This window comes from Schistocerca serialis, chromosome 4 (genome assembly GCF_023864345.2).
Source record: "Schistocerca serialis cubense isolate TAMUIC-IGC-003099 chromosome 4, iqSchSeri2.2, whole genome shotgun sequence".
In the NCBI taxonomy this organism is placed as follows: domain Eukaryota; kingdom Metazoa; phylum Arthropoda; class Insecta; order Orthoptera; family Acrididae; genus Schistocerca; species Schistocerca serialis.
In genome coordinates this window covers 634,541,198-634,557,878 of record NC_064641.1, presented here as the reverse complement: position 1 = coordinate 634,557,878, position 16,681 = coordinate 634,541,198, and the positions used below count along the sequence as shown (strand labels likewise).

The window sequence follows — 16,681 nt, the reverse complement described above, 5'->3', positions numbered from 1 at the left end:
TTTCGAGAATCTACTAAATTGTGAACCACCCAAAGATAAAATGAGTTTTGAAAACCACCGAAATACTAATACCGAGTCCAGACGCTGAAGAAATAAAACACATAATACACAGTCTAAAAAACAATAAAGCCCCAGGTGAAGACTCCATAGTACCAGAAATCCTAAAAATAATGGATACCAACCTCCCACAAGTTTTGGAACATATGTTTAAGAAGATCTGGGACGAAGAAAGAATTCCTGAAGACTGGCAGTGTGCCCTGATACACCCACTACACAAAAAGGGGGATAAGATGAATGTTAATAATTATAGAGGGATCTCGCTACTACCAGTAGGATACAAAATTCTGTCAAGGAAATTACTTCAAATCGTGGAGCCAGTTCTGGATAAAAAAATAGGTGAATATCAAGCAGGTTTTAGACAAGGTAGATCCTGTGTTGAACAAATATTTAACCTGAAAACACTAATTCGTTACAGAATCTCAAGAGGCCAGAGATTTGCAATAGTATTTGTAGATTTCAAAAAAGCATACGACTCGGTAGATAGAGAAACATTACTGAAAGTATTGGAAGAATTTGGGGTCGATACGAAAACAATTCAAATTATCAAACAGACGCTAACAAACAGTAAGGCCAAAGTTAAATTTATGGGTGAAATTTCAAGGAAGTTCGAAATTAAAACAGGTGTTAGACAAGGTGATGGTTTATCCCCAATCCTCTTCAACTGCGTACTGGAAAAGATATTGAGAATATGGAAAGAAGAACTCAAAGGCACCAAGAATGACATCAGAATTGGAACAAGAAAAGAAAAAATAGAAGTGGACTGTTTAGCTTTTGCAGACGATCTGGAAATAATTACAGAAAACGAAGAAATAGCTCAGAACTACCTGGAGAAACTACAAGAAGTTTCGGCCAGAGCTGGACTGCAGATTTCATTTGAAAAAACCGTGTATATGTCTAATCATAGAAATAACAAGAAAAATCTTATTACTAAATACGGCAATATTAAGAGAGTAGAAAAATTTAAGTATTTAGGTGAAATAATTCAAGTGAATGGTTTAGACAAGAGTGCAAACCAGGCGAGAGCAAGGAAAATGGAATTTGCTTTTCAAAAAACCAAAGACATATATAACAAAAAAAACATTTCGATTCAAGCTAAATTAAGACATTATAAAACTGTCATTAGACCAGAATGCCTGTATGCATCGGAGTGCCTAACTCTTAACAAAAAGGGGGAAATAGAAAACATGGAAAAGAAAGAAAGGAAAATTTTGAGAAAAATATTAGGACCGAGAAAGATTGGAGAAGAGTACAAGCTAAAGAGTAATAAGGAAATATACAAAACTATTGAGAAAGTGAGTGAGGCAATGCGTAAATGCAGACTAACGTTTTATGGTCACCTGTCGAGGATGGATGGAAACAGACTAACAAGAAAAGTGTTTGAACATAGTAACAGGAACGAAAAAACCAACAATAAATGGATACAGATGGTGAAAAAGGATTTGGCCTATTTTAATGTCACCCGTGAGTCAATCAGGGACAGGGAAAAGTTTAGACAAATAGTGAACGAAATTAAGTGTTTTCCAGAAGAAACGAAACTAAAGAATAATAACAGGAAATGGTCGGAAGAGCGGAGGAGGAACCACTCGAAAATGATGAGGAAATATTGGGAAGAGAGAAAAAAAGATCAAAAAGCCGGGCAAGTGAATTGTTGAACGTGGTCCAAAGATGGCCGAAATCGAAAGAAGAAGAAAGAGAGCTAAAAGATCTTTTGAGAAATCACTTCCTGACATACAAAACAACTTTGTAAAACATAACTCCCGGAATTTCTATCAGATGTTTAAAAGTCATCTAAAAGGTTACCAAGCTCCAAGTATTTGCTTCACAGATGAAAATGGTAAAGTAGGCCTAAGCAACAGCAAGAATTGTGAAATGCTACGAAAGTAATTTGAAAAATTATTGAACTGTGAAGAACCAAACTGTAAGCTAGAATTTCCAGATCTCCATGAAAATACAGAAGGCAGATCCACCACCTACAGCTGAGGAAATTAAAAAAAGCAATAAGTACCCTGAAAAACAACAAAGCTGTGGAGAAGACTCTATTACAGCTGAACTTATTAAATGGTCTCAACCGAAAATTGTAACTAACCTTCAGCTCATGTTTGAAGAAATATGGGAAACTGAAATGATAGCAGAAGACTGGAAAGTGGCTCTCATCCATACCCTGCACAAGAAAGGTGATAAGCAAAATGCAAATAACTACAGAGGTATATCTGAGGTATATCTTTGTTGCCAGTGGGTTATAAAATATTTTCAACAATATTAATAAACGAGGTAGAAGCAACACTTGATAGCCATTTGGGAGAATATCAGAGTGGCTTTAGGAAGGGGAGATCTTGCTCATAACAGATTTTCAACCTATGGTCCATAATTAGTCACAGACTTACAAACTCCAAAGATATAGTTGTAACATTTCTAGGTTTTAAAAAGGCATTTGACTGTTGGTAGGGAAACACTGGATAAAGTGATCAGAGAATTTGGCATCAAATCTAAATTAGCAAACCTTATTCGTGAAATGCTCACGGACACCAAATCAAAAGTAAAGTTTCGGGATGAAATATCAATGACATTCAACATAAAAACAGGTGTAAGGCAAGGTGATGGCCTGTCTCCACTCTTCTTTAACTGCATACTAAAGAAAACAGTAAGAGAATGGAAACAAAAACTAAAAGAACAGAAGGTACCTCCAATGAGACAGAGAACTAAAAACAGTTGTTGTTGTCGTCGTCTTCAGTCCTGAGACTGGTTTGATGCAGCTCTCCATGCTACTCTATCCTGTGCAAGCTTCTTCATCTCCCAGTACTTACTGCAACCTACATCCTTCTGAATCTGCTTAGTGTATTCATCTCTTGGCCTCCTCCTACAATTTTTACCCTCCACACTTCCATCCATCATTAAATTGGTGATCCCTTGATGCCGCAGAACGTGTCCTACTAACCGATCCCTTCTTCTAGTGAAGTTGTGCCACGAACTCCTCTCCTCCCCAATTCTATTCAATACCTCCTCATTAGTTATGTGATCTACCCATCTAATCTTCAGCAGTCTTCTGTAGCACCACATTTCGAATGCTTCTATTCTCTTCTTGTCCAAACTATTTATCGTCCATGTTTCACTTCCATACATGGCTACACTCCCTAAAAATACTTTCAGAAACGACTTCCTAACTCTTAAATCTATACTCGATGTTAACAAATTTCTCTTCTTCAGAAACGCTTTCCTTGCCATTGCCAGTCTACATTTTATATCCTCTCTACTTCAAGCATCACCCGACTTAATTCGACTACATTCCATTATCCTTGTTTTGCTTTTGTTGATGTTCATCTTATATCCTCCTTTCAAGACACTGTCCATTCCGTTCAACTGCTCTTCCAAGTCCTTTGCTGTCTCTGACAGAATTACAATGTCATCGGCGAAACTAAAAACAGAGGTATTGTAATTCAATGTTTAGCATTTGCGTATGATTTTGCCTTCTTTCTAAAAACTTAACAAATGCTAGAATACAAATCAACCTCTTAGAAGAAATAGCCAACAAAGCAGGTTTAAGAATATCTCCAGAGAAAAGAAAATTTATGACAAATATAAAAAATACTCCGGAACCCCTAGGCAACAGATATTGGCCAGATAAAGAGGGTAAATAAATTTAAATATTTGGGAGAAATTATCCAAGAAAATGGATTAGAAAAATTCGCTGTAGAAGAAAGAGTACATAAAATGCAGAGAGCTAATGGAATAACCAGGAACGTCTACAACAAAAGGTGTCTGTCTAAAAATTTGAAGATACAGAACTACAACACAGTAGTAACACCAGAATGTCTTTATGCAAGTGAATATTTAGTACTGAACTACAAATTACACAAACTTGAAGCACTAGAAAGAAAAAAATCATTCGAAAAATACTTGGACCATCAAAAAAACAGAGGTATGGAAAATAAGAAGCAATGAAGAAGTTTATCGCAACATAGAAAACATAAATGAAACACTACTAAAGAGGCACCGTGCTGTTTTTTGGACACTTATACAGAATGAACAGCAGCAGGTTAACCAAACAGATTTTTAAATATCTTTGGGACATGAAGTCAACAATAGCCTGGATTCAAGAAGTTAGGAAAGATTTGGAAAGAAACAACGTAAGTGAAAAAGATGCAACAGAAAGAGAGATTTTCAAGAGGAAAATGTTAAAAATGCAAGGATTCCAAGGCAGGAGGGAGAAGAAGATAGGGTCAAAATGGTCCGAGATGAGAAAAAAATAAATAAATAAATACATAGTGAAAAGATGAAAGAATACTGGAGCAAAAAGAAAGAATAACAAACAAGGAAGCATTGAAATTGGTGCATGGTCCTTAGATGACCCAAACTAAGAAAGAATAATAATAATAATAAGCAGAAGAATACCAAAAGGCATATTTCACGACAGTGGAAGGAGGGAAGAAAGGAAGGAAGATTAGAGTTTAATATCCCATCGACAGTGGGTCATTAAAGACAGTGCCTAATCTCTGATTACTAAAGGATGGGGAAGGGAATCATTTGTATCCTTTTCAAAGGTACCGACCCAGTATCTGCCTAGAGCAACTTAGGGAACCACGAAAAATCTAAATCTGGATGGCTGGAACGGATCTGAACCTTTGTCCTCCCAAAAGCAAGTCCAATGTGCCACCTCGCTCGGTCACACTATAGTAATGTCATTGCAGTTTATGTCCAGTGTCCTATAATTACTCATATTAATGGACAGCAAGTCTCTCACAGACTTGCTTTCTCTGTACATGTCTATTCTCATGTTTCTTTAAAAACAAAAATTGAAAGCAAGAAGTGTGTCTTTTCCTTACACTAGTGAGTATCAGAGTTACACTTTTTTGTGTTAGAACTGTTTCTTTTGATGACAAAGACAAGAAACTGACAAACATACTCACCACTGCACAAGAGATTCGGCCCCCAACACGTGCTCCCCAGGCACGATAAACTTTGTGTCTCGTCGTCCCAGTTGCCAAACAGCCAACGAACAAAATCATAAGCCCAAGGGCACCCATGCTGGCTCCAATTATGACAAAAACCATCTGCACTGCTTCTAACCTATGCACAAAAATAATATTTAAGAACATACATACTGCGCACATTAAGGAGTTACTCGATATTTTAAAAAAAATGTTTGCACAGCAAAAACAAACATAAAAAATTGTAGCAGTAACTTCTTCACATTCATATGAAATGAAAGCAAAAAGAGCTGCGAAATTTGATTTAAAAATGGTACATTTAATACTTGCACATTTTAAGGTGCCAGTTATCAGTTTGATAGACACAGGTATTATCAAAAATTAAGTTTCTTACCAGCCAAGACGAAGATGGAAGACTTCATTGAACATCAAGATGCTGAGTGTCGCACCACGATACATGGTTCCACAAAATACACCCACTCCCACAATGCACATAATTGTAGCAATGAGGGTGGCATATGGGATGCGCGTCATGCAATCACGGCACTTGTCACCTGTACCACAAATTTTTTGAAGAGAAGATAACCCTTGGTCATGTAGAAACACTAACTGTTGTCATGTTTAACTATTTTGCTCTTATTTCAATTAAAATTAAGACAATTTTCACTCTGACAAAAAATTAAAATAGGAACAATCTATAAACAATTCTGACATCTAGAAATAACTAAAACGAATTAAAATAATTTAAGAGTAAAGGAGACTACTAAAACACACACACACACACACACACACACACACACACCTACATCGTGCTGACTAAACAAGCACAATGCAGCTGCAGAGGTGTGCAGAAGTCCATACGGGAATATCTACATGTACTCTGGCTCATTAAAGGATTCATCAAAAAGCTAGTAAAGTTTTCATTCTTTTTTTCCTGCCTGTCAATGAATAAATGCTTTTAGTATTCAGTGAGTGGTTTCCTTTAATTGTAAACTATTTACATTCTGACAGAACTTTCCTAACTAAATTTAAAACAAAGACTACTTTCTTTCCTCCTACTATGAAGATACATGAATGTTGTTCTAATATGAAAATAAATGAATGTTATTGGTTATTCCACTTAGTCACAGTTTTAAATGAGAATCGAATCTGAAATTTGTTATTGTATTTCAAGAACGCACTGTGTGACATACCTGATATGAACAATGGTCACAAGGGAGTGAGCTACACTAAAACATATCTTTTGGAATTAAAAGGGTAGCCACTAAGAACAAAAGGTGGTAGGAAAAAGGGTGTAGCAAAGTATGAGAAACTACAGAAAATGGCTATTCACAAAGAAAGAAAGATCTGGGGGTATCCAATATGTATAGCAGAAACGCATTCCAGAGGAAAGTTGAACAAGGGCTAATGTAACATGTAAGAAAGATAAATTGGAGAAAAGTTCTGGTTAGAAATGGAGTGAGCAAGGTAGTGTCATGTTCCATCATCTTCCGGGCGTGCACTCGGGACAGCGACAATTCTTCTTGCGATATTTCGGCTAGAAACCTCCCAGCTATCTTCAAGGCGAGTCAGAGACTGAGTTCATAGCGTTTGCGCGTGCCTATTTATACGGAGAGTCACGTGATACAAAGCTGCTGAGGATTTATAGGATATTTCTAGCTGAAATATCGCAAGAAGAATTGTCGCTGTCCTGAGTGCATGCCCGAAAGATGACGGAACATTATGTCTGCCGGGAAAACTTCAAGAATCACAAGGTAGTGTCATATTCTATGAATCATTTGCACAATAAGTTGTAATTATGTGGAATGGCTCATTTTACATTCACATCACAAATTATTTTGACAATATAGCTACATGCTGATCATTTACAAGTTTCTTAAAAAAAGTCAGATGAGAGTAATTCCTACCCACCAACTTTTACACATTACAGTAATTAAAACTCTCTTACAGGATAGGAGTTGTCGAGAAGAAACCTTTTCAGTTTGTTTCCAAATTTTTCTTTTCTGTCTGTCAGACGTATTACATCACTGGATTAGAGATCAAAAATTTTGGCTGTAGCATTGTGCACCCCTTTTTCCAATTAAGACATTTGATGTATCAGTCTAATACCAACTTGTCTGGATCCGGCAACCATGCAACCCTGGTTTTTATTTATCAGATTTTTGAATCACTAATAGCTGGAAGGTGGTGGTATATACCAATGTATCTTAATGCAATCTACAGTTTATGGTTTCTAACTTCAACTGATCACTAGAAAACTAGTGACAAACATTTATGAACAATAGTCGAGATTTGTTAATTGCAGTATTTGTTAACTGTAGCATTTTTAAAAGTACAAAAGTGATTTTAGATGTACAGGATTTTTTGTATTCATGGGTCACAAAAGTTGGAGTGACGGGTATATATGCCTAGTATCTGCCTGCATTCATAAATGGAAATTGACAATGAAACTACTTAGGGAATCACTGCAGCTTGATTTGAAACATCTGAACAGAAGATTTCAGTAGCGTGCAGCATTTGTGAGATAGTGAACAAATTTCAATTTAACACTACAGGAACACTTTCAGGCTGCTGCAGGATGTCTAAAGCTGCAAGCCAAACAAGTTTTCAATACATGCAAAGCATCACAACATGAAAGAAAGATGCCAGTTTGATCATGCATTTTAAAGCACCGCTTGCAGCATGAGGAGGTATGTTAGCCCTCTATCAAATCTTGCTGGCAGTGAACTGCCCAGCTAGATGTTGTTGGATGTGGTTTCTAGATGGTTTTCCACATCCACTAATACGCAAGTATTTAGAAAATTTCTGCTCATTTCCAAAGGAATAACACTACATGCATACACCTGGGGTATACATATTCCGTCCCATGGGGTAACGTGGTGGTGACAGGAAGGGCACCCAGCCACCCCTTAAATTAGCCATGCCTAATCTGTTAATAACTATGCATGTCCTGTGCCAAAGTGGCATAAAGGCACAAGACAATGAAGAAGACAACCAAGTGAAAGAAAGTATAGTTCAAAATTAACATAAAAGAAAAATCATGTAAATGATCAGCAAGCTGCTATATGTCACTGTAAACATTTGACAAACTTCAAACTACAGAAGACTGCAGTTATGATTCATGGGACCTACACCTTAAATTCCTGTAAACTGATCGTGTTCTACTTGTGAGAGTAAGATACTACAAGAATGCCTAACCAGTAAAGGAAACAGTGAGGATTCAAGTTGGGATATCAAGTAAACATTAAAAGAAGAACAACGAAGTCAACAAAGCAGACAACAGAACAATGTGCAAAAATGCAAAAATAAGTCAACAATTCTGTTAGCCAGGAGGTACAGCACTGCATCTACATGGTGAAGCCACGTGAAAATCGCGGTGTTCTCTCTCTCTCTCTCTCTCTCTCTCTCTCTCTCTCTGTCAAGCGGGCAAGAACTCACCAAATATGACCTAATAGGTGTATTTGTCCCCTTTCATGTTGCTGAGGAAAATGGCAGTTAACTACATCGCAGTGCAGCATGAGGCATACAGAACAGCATTGAGCCTGCTCACACAGCAAATTTCTTGGCTATGAACATCTGTGTACCTTTGAAAGCCATGTGTTTGGCTGTGTAGTTAGGCAAGATATTTCAGTTCATCTTTGGCAATTTCCACCAAACTTTGTGGCACACCATAGCCATGTGGACACCATACAGATTGGGCACACATTTGCGTTGCTCGCGTACTTTCAGATTTCTGCATTATTCCAAAAATCTATTCCATAATTACAATTATGGACATGTATAGCACTCTGCTGTGACTGTTGTACCAACGCGGGCATTAAATGTTATAATAGCAAGTTATTTTGTGAATCTTATTCCATTTGTTGCAAGTAGTCGTCACTGACTGTGATGGTAAGTGACAAAATCTACATAAGCAAGCGAGTGACCATTTACAGACTATACACTTTCTTCAAACACAAAGCACTTGTATGCTTGTACAATTGTTGCTAGGAACCAGCAACAATGCAGTCTTCATTGATATCCTGACCTATGTGAACCGCTACCATCATGAATCTGACTACAGTAACCCAGATGGTCCACCCTTTCAGTCAAGAGTTTGAGTACGAGCCATAAGAAACATGAGATGCTGGAAATATATATGTCCAACCACGCAGAGCGCTGCCTGCCTGGGTAAGCCCCACAGAACTAGGATACAACAAGTGCCACAGAGGTTGCTGCCCTCTTAAGTATGCACTCTACTGTTAACCCCACAATGGTCACATGTTCTGAGATTAGAGGATAGGTAGCACTAACCAAAGCTCAGGAACAATGGGAGTCCCATGTCTGTAACCAGTTGTTACTGGCTGGGCCCTCGAGGGGAGGGTTGAAGGTTTGACTTGCACCATCAAATGGAAGAAGTGTTGCATATTTGTCCATAAAAAGCTTAATCTCTCCACAACTTTCAAGGTGAACTGTAGCAAAACAGGCTCCAACAGTGTGGTTGCAATCAAATCATCATATCTGAGTATTCTATCCATCAAGGTTAAAGGAGTGTTCTCTTCAAATCATTACGTTTATGAGTATGTTCTACAAGATTCTTCATTTATTATGAAAGTAGACTTACAATGCTTCACTGTTGCCATTTCACCACAACAACTGCTACCACCACCAGAAAATTTTCACTAGGGCTACTAGTTTTTGTCACTGTACAAACTTTATGAGCTTTAATGGGTCGAATGATATAAAACATTCAATGAACTGTTAAATGTAATAATTAAAAGATTATCCTCTTGCGTGTACAACTACTTCCAATTTCGTTCCACTGCTGTTACTACAATAATGTGAAATTTTAGGTACACCTGCTCTTTTTGTTTAATATCCATGTCTTGACACAATACATATAACAAACCTACAGTTTTACAAATTATAACATTAAAGAAGTGTCCCAGTTAATAAAATTACCAAACAACACACTAATTAAACAAGATAATTTCTAAGTTGGATGTGCAAGTTAGTCACAATAAATAATTTCCATGTGTATCAAATAGATAATTAACAAATATTTACGTTTATTTAAAACAAAGTTGAGCAACAGGTATCCTGCCCTGAAATCTTGATGTGGTGACAAACTGGTTGTAAGTTGGCAAAGCCACTAAATGTTAACACAAAATAAAGGCTGAGGGAACAGACTGGTCTGTAACATGTCCTGATGGTTTTGTTTATGCCACATTTAACAAATTTTTTATTATAAAAATTAAAATTGCACGTAGTGTCAGAAAAACACTACTGCACAATACACAAATCTCCGAGAAGTATTATGATGCATATTTGGTCGGCCTACACATATCAAGCATCAACTGCGAAAAATGCAAAGGGAGAAGCTATAGGTAACACATACAAACTCACGAAAAAATTACATATCAAGGAAATTACTGCAACAGTTTCAACAAAAAATTTCTAGTACTTAGGGTGGTGTTCTGAGACATTATTGTGTGACCAAAAAATAAACACCCATTAGAAATGATGGAGATCAGTTAATACACATATGGCACATTTCACTGTTGCATACTGAAAGGAGGATGATATGTCTTTCCAAGACCTCTGCTACTAACTGTGCAGCTGTCTACTATACACTAGTGAACACCACTTGATATTTGTAATAAACTGATAGTGACCATAAAACAATTACTTGCTAGAAATGATGTTTCTAAAAAATTATTCTTTGCAAGTAACACAATAATAAAATTATATTCTGAATCTTAATTATTTGTAAAACCATTTTTTATTGTGATTCTGCCATCTCTGAGTATCATTCTTTTTACTAAACAACCAAAATGTCTGCCTTTTTTATTAATGTTGTCATTTATTATTTTGGCAATATTTTATTTAAAATTTGAAACATCTGGCTTTGTCATATCTCTGACTTAATAATTATGTAGCTACTCAGTAACATATTATCAACCAATTTTTGAAGAAAGCTTTACAAATTCCACTACTTGATGGAGAAAGACATCCACGATAGAGGTAAGCGACTACTCAGATTTGGCACAACTCTAAAATATAGAATGATTTTGATTGCACAATTCTTTACTAAGCTTTTCAACCGAAAGTGAGTGTACAGACCAAATGTAATACAGATGTCTCTCATGTAGATATATCTGACATTGTCTTTATCTATTCGGAGAGAACCAGTGCCAAAGTGGTTCTCTAGGAATAAACAATGGCACTATCAAATATGCCAACATGAGATGAGATATGTACTATAATCAGTCTGTGTGTTCAATTTTGGGGTCGACAGAAGCGTCCGATCCCACGTGTCGGCTTTGACCCGTGACGTAAGGGTGTTTTCGTGTGTGACGTCATGACGGCGCGGAGTTTGGTTTGAGTGTGGCTGTCTCCAGTTCTGTTTTATCTTATTTTATTTACTTTTCTGATCTGTTCGTTCTATCTTGCGAGATTTTTTTTTTTAAATTTAAAAACACTTATTAATTATTTTATTTATCTGTTTCCTCCAATTTCTGTTTTAGTTTATTATATTTATCTTTCTGATCTGTTCGTTCTATCCCGTGAGATTTTTTCTTTTTAAAAAGACAAAAAACACTAATCAGCCACTGAAGCATCTTTATCTTCTATGGGTTGCAGGGGTTACGACCCCTGGGGAGGTGGGTGGGTATTCATGCATGGCTGTCTTCACTAACACATTGTAGCTACGCAAGGCGTCTAAATTTGTTTATATTTAGTTTGCCCCCCACCCAAAACACCCCATTTCCCGCGCTTGTCCCGGTAGTGTCATTAGGCTTCTTGTGGAAAGTGTGTGTGTTTGTTTTTGTTTCTACCATATTTGTGACGCCATGGGTCAAAGCAGACGGGTGGGATCAGACGCTTCCGTATTTCCCAATTTTGTGAGCTTTGTATAAAAGTTTGATTTTATCTACAGTATGGTGATGAAATTTTGAAATGCATAACACTTAATAAAAATTTTTGCAGTCAAGGCCTTTCTATATTTCAAAGCTGTACCCTTAGAAATCTCAGCAATGTATTAGTCTTTGGCAATTATTGTTGGAAACAGAGTGTTGCAATGAATCCTGTGAAGTATTTGCTATAAATCAATTAGTGTTACCTTAGTCCTTTTTTGCTTCAGTTTTATTTTATACCTGGGAACACCAGAATTAGAAATAGCTGCTTGTTTTGGTGTGTGTGTGTGTGTGTGTGTGTGTGTGTGTGTAGGGAGATGGTATAGGAAGGATGATGAATCAAATACTGTCTCCCATGACTGGGATGTAATTTAGCTTTGCAGTGACCACTAATGTGGAAATCGACACAGGATAGGTGAGATTCAATGGTGACAATGTATGTTTCAAGCAGTATAGGCAGTGGTCACTTTTTGTGCTATCATGTGCACGGTTTACTGTGAGTAACATGAATAAGAGAAAACCACTACCACAAGAACAGTCAGATGAACATCAGCCCAATGCAATAACTCGTGAGAAGCTGTAGCATTCAGGACTATCTTCTTGGTACGGGTTGCAGAAGCCATCACTTCACACATACGTCTCTCGATACTCAACATCACACACATATTAGTAAAAGCACAGGAAAAACCACACTGAACATGTGAAGTATTGGACTGACAAGTTGTTGTACACACTGGTGCTCGTCAAAGTTTAGGCACGAGTATACTGACAACTGCACAAGGTGGTATATCTTGTTTGTCAACAGAGCATTGTTCAGGCAGGTAGTCCAACTTATCTGACATGGACATGTTTATGCAGATGGAACAGGGTCCTTGATATGTCTGCCATTATCTGTCACTAGTGTATGAACAGGTATGTACAGCCCAATTTTATGCAGCTGTTTGTTCATCTAAAGCACACTGCAGCTGTACCTTGAGCAAGAAGCGTCACCCCAGCAGTCCCACATTGTCTCACGAAGGTTTGAAAAACACTTTGTTGTCAAAAGAGAGCTCATGTAGCCCTCTAATTCTCTTAACATCAATTCTGTTGAGCACTGGCCAAATTAGAGCAAATCACCATGCGTTACAGGCAACTGTGTATCAAGCATGGACTAGGATCGTTCCTCAATGTTTCTGGTGTTTAATAGTCCACGGCAAGACATGTCACCACCAACATCAGGACAAAAGGTGATGTTAGATGTTTTTAGAAAGGGTTGTTAAAGACAATTGATCAAAAGTGCAGAATGAAAAGTACATATAACAAAGCACCTACTCCTGAATTCTCACAATTAGGCCTACTTCTACAATTTGATCCACCATTACATATCATTGCATCAACCAAGAAAGCAAGACAAGTACTGCTGATCTTCCACAACAGTGTAAGAAGTTAATGTAAAATATTATGAAAATGATAGTTGCTACTCACCAATAGCAGAGATGCTGATTCGCAGATAGGCACAACAAAAAGCTTTTGGCCAACAAGGCCTTTGTCAAAAATTGACGACGCACGCGCACACACACACACACACACGCACGCGCCCACACACACACACACACACACACACACACACACACACACACATGACCACAGCCTCTGGCTTATTTTGTGACAGTCTTCTTCTTGTGCCTATCTGTGACTAAGCATCTCCGCTATATGGTGAGTAGCAACTATCCTTCTCATAATAATGTAATAAGCTAACTTCTCATGAACTCGAGAGAAGATTCTTTCTTTACAGTAGACTATCTGTCACGAAGAAATATGCAATACTCCACAACAATGCTTGCTACAAACACGAGTATACTAATATTTCAACATACTTATACTTTTCATCCGACCTTTCAGTTTCAAACAACATAACATAGGCACTTTACCAATGTGCTTACCCTGTTTCATTACATGCCACTTGTATTCAACTTATATACATCACACAGTTATCATAAACACTTAATAATGTTTAATTTTGTACAGGGAGCATTTAATTTGCCATTAACTGTCACTTGAATCGTGGCGAAACCCTCTGAAGACTAAAAGCCGGATGTAGTCCACCCAATTTCCAAACGTCTATGCAAATACCAGTGGATCATCATCCAAAATATATGAATAGATAGTGTCAATGTACTTTACGACCAAATAAAAAACTTTAATGATGGGATGAGATGTGATGTGTACTCCATATATGCAAGAATTTGAATTGGACAATTTGTGAATCAATAGTGTTCGTGCCAAATGCGCAATTCAGGCTCAATGAAAGTGAAAAACTGCAATCTATTCCTCAAAGACAATCTTTCCTGCTTCAGCGCCAAGTGTATTAACCACACATAATTAACTGGAGAACATACTGAAAATAAAGATGCAACAATAACCTACTTACTAGCTGTTTTGTATCCACCCACTGATACGTCATCATGCAAGAAATGTTCTGAAAATCTTCCTACACTATCGTGTGAGTATGCCGACGGTCTTCGTAGGGGCATAAACTGAGCTTGGGTTTCTTCACGCTGTGCATTGGTTTTTCTTCTAGGACCCATTTTCAGCCAGTATTAAACACTTATCACTCAGTTAGACATAGGGCTGAACTGCTCCACCACCCATTAAGAGAATCGATTGATAAGATTAGATAAAACACACATAACACACAATCTAAACATTCAAGGAAAAATCACACTCACCCATTTTTCCCCACAACTGCAGTTCCCAGTACCGTATATTATTTAGTTTTGCAGGATGTTTACTAAACAGAACGACGGTGCATATGTTCCAAATTAAAGCAGGTTGCACCCCGATAGTACTTCAGGCATCAAGCACTATGCTACGCCCAAAATTCCAAAGGTGCGCCATTTTTAACTTACAGCACTTATACAACGAAACAACTATTTGACAAATACATTGTATAAATATACGTTCGCCCTGAGACAGCAATTTGTCTTCGCGTCTTGTAATCCACAACGACAACAGGTGTGCGTGACACATGAACTCTGTTTTATTGTCGTTCGAAAAAGTTGGGTAAAAAAAGAAGCTCAACTCAGCGGGAGTTACAAAAGTAATGCAACACTTGAATCATACTAGACTAGACTAGACTAGACACTATAACTTAGGATGCTGGTCCCTCTATTTTTACGTATGACATGAAGTCCCTCAGTAACTCTGATTAGTATGAGGATATGAAAATACTCAATTTTTAAGACAATACATTATGTATGAGACACTGCACAGAAATCGATTATGTTATCGAAGCGACAATACGTTGGTCAACACGCGACAAAATGTTTGCGCAAAAGTTTGCTCATAAGTTGGAGCGTGTGAAGTGGAGACAGTGTCCGCATATCTGGCGCGCGAAATGTGTTTGAGTTAGTAGTTTCTTCAGTCTAGTGTGTCTCTACTTCGCCCACACAGTGAATTCTGAATTGTCCGATACGCATCACCATTTTTAGGGTGTTCACTGCTGAATTTATTGAAATGCGTAAGAGTCATACATATTTTTGAGAAATTAAGACCAAGGAATACAACTCTAGAGATGAGAAGGAAGCTGCTTGTACTGTAATTCTTTAATAGAGAAACGATTATATCTGATTACATTTTATCTTAATGTGAGAAAGCAAACTGCACATTTTTAACAAAAACAAATCAGATACTCTAGGTACCAAATGAGGTGTCCCACAAGATTCCAGGTATTTGCTTTTCACAATTCGTGTAAACGATTTGCTCAGTATGGTGCTATGCAAATACATACTATACGCAGATGCCATTACTTTTGTTAGAGTGGTAGGGCATCAGACACACTGAAACTTAGAAGTGCAGAACAACTCAGGGTATCAAGTACATGGTTTAGAGTAAACGAATTACAAATTAACCACTCTAAAAATGAAAATATTATTTTCATCCTATTTAACCATATTAAATGTAGTGCCTCAGTTGCGCTTTTTGGCGTTCATCTTGATCCAGAAATAAACTCACATTAGCTGTGTATGCACAAAGTTAGCACAAATCCACTATTTGCTACGTAAACTTAGGGCTTGTGTGACTGACAGCTACTGCTGAACTTCTTTACACCTTTTTTCACAGTGCTGTTATGAGACAATTCCTCTGGAGCGAAAAGAATTCTTATTTGATAGAAAAAAACTTTAGTTGCATTCTTGGAGTAATATAAACACGTATCATGTAGGGAATACATTAAAGAGTTCTAAATACTGACAAATGTACGCCTATATAAGCTCAGCAGCTTGGTGCATACCAAGAAAAACCAAAACAACCACGAACAGCCTGGGACTACACGTAAATATGACTCATGTCAAAGGCATCCCAATCACTAAGCTTAAAAACTCAAAATAGCTGCACACTCAAAGGGATACAGTTATTTATGAGGGTCACTCCAAAAGAAATGCACACTATTATTGTAAAAATCCTCTTTTATTCTACATGTTTGTAAGTTTTACGATGTGTAGATACATCCTTTAGAAACTATATTTTCATTTCTCCACATAATTTTCATCCCTCTCAACTGCCTTACGACATCTTGGAACCAGCGCCTGTCTACCTGCATGGTAAAATTCTGGACCAACCTGTTGGAGCCACTGTTTGGCAGCGTGCACAAGGGAGTCATCATCTTCAAACCTTGTTCCACGAAGAGAGTCTTCCAGTTTCCCAAAGAAATGATAGTCACATGGAGCCAGGTCAGGACTGTAAGGCGGGTGTTTCAGAGTTTTCCATCAGAGTTTTGTGATCGCTTCCATGGTTTTTTGACTGGCATGTGGCCGTGTATTGTCG

The 16,681-nt window shown here is 37.5% G+C and overlaps 1 protein-coding gene across 2 annotated transcripts in view; it reads right to left on the bottom strand.

The window, feature by feature from the left end:
* Positions 1–15,108, bottom strand: part of LOC126475474 (neuronal membrane glycoprotein M6-a) — a 39,555-nt gene extending 24,447 nt beyond the window's left edge. The window contains exons 1-4 of one of the 2 annotated variants that reach the window (XM_050103364.1): positions 14,587–15,108; positions 14,289–14,493; positions 5,380–5,539; positions 4,965–5,124 (exon numbers count right to left, since the gene is read on the bottom strand). In XM_050103364.1, coding sequence (XP_049959321.1) covers positions 4,965–5,124; positions 5,380–5,539; positions 14,289–14,445 — 477 coding nt within the window. In that variant the 5' untranslated portion in view covers positions 14,446–14,493; positions 14,587–15,108. The remainder of the gene's footprint in view (positions 1–4,964; positions 5,125–5,379; positions 5,540–14,288; positions 14,494–14,586) is intronic. The other variant, XM_050103365.1, reaches the window with a different exon arrangement.
* Positions 15,109–16,681: the final 1,573 nt, after the last annotated feature.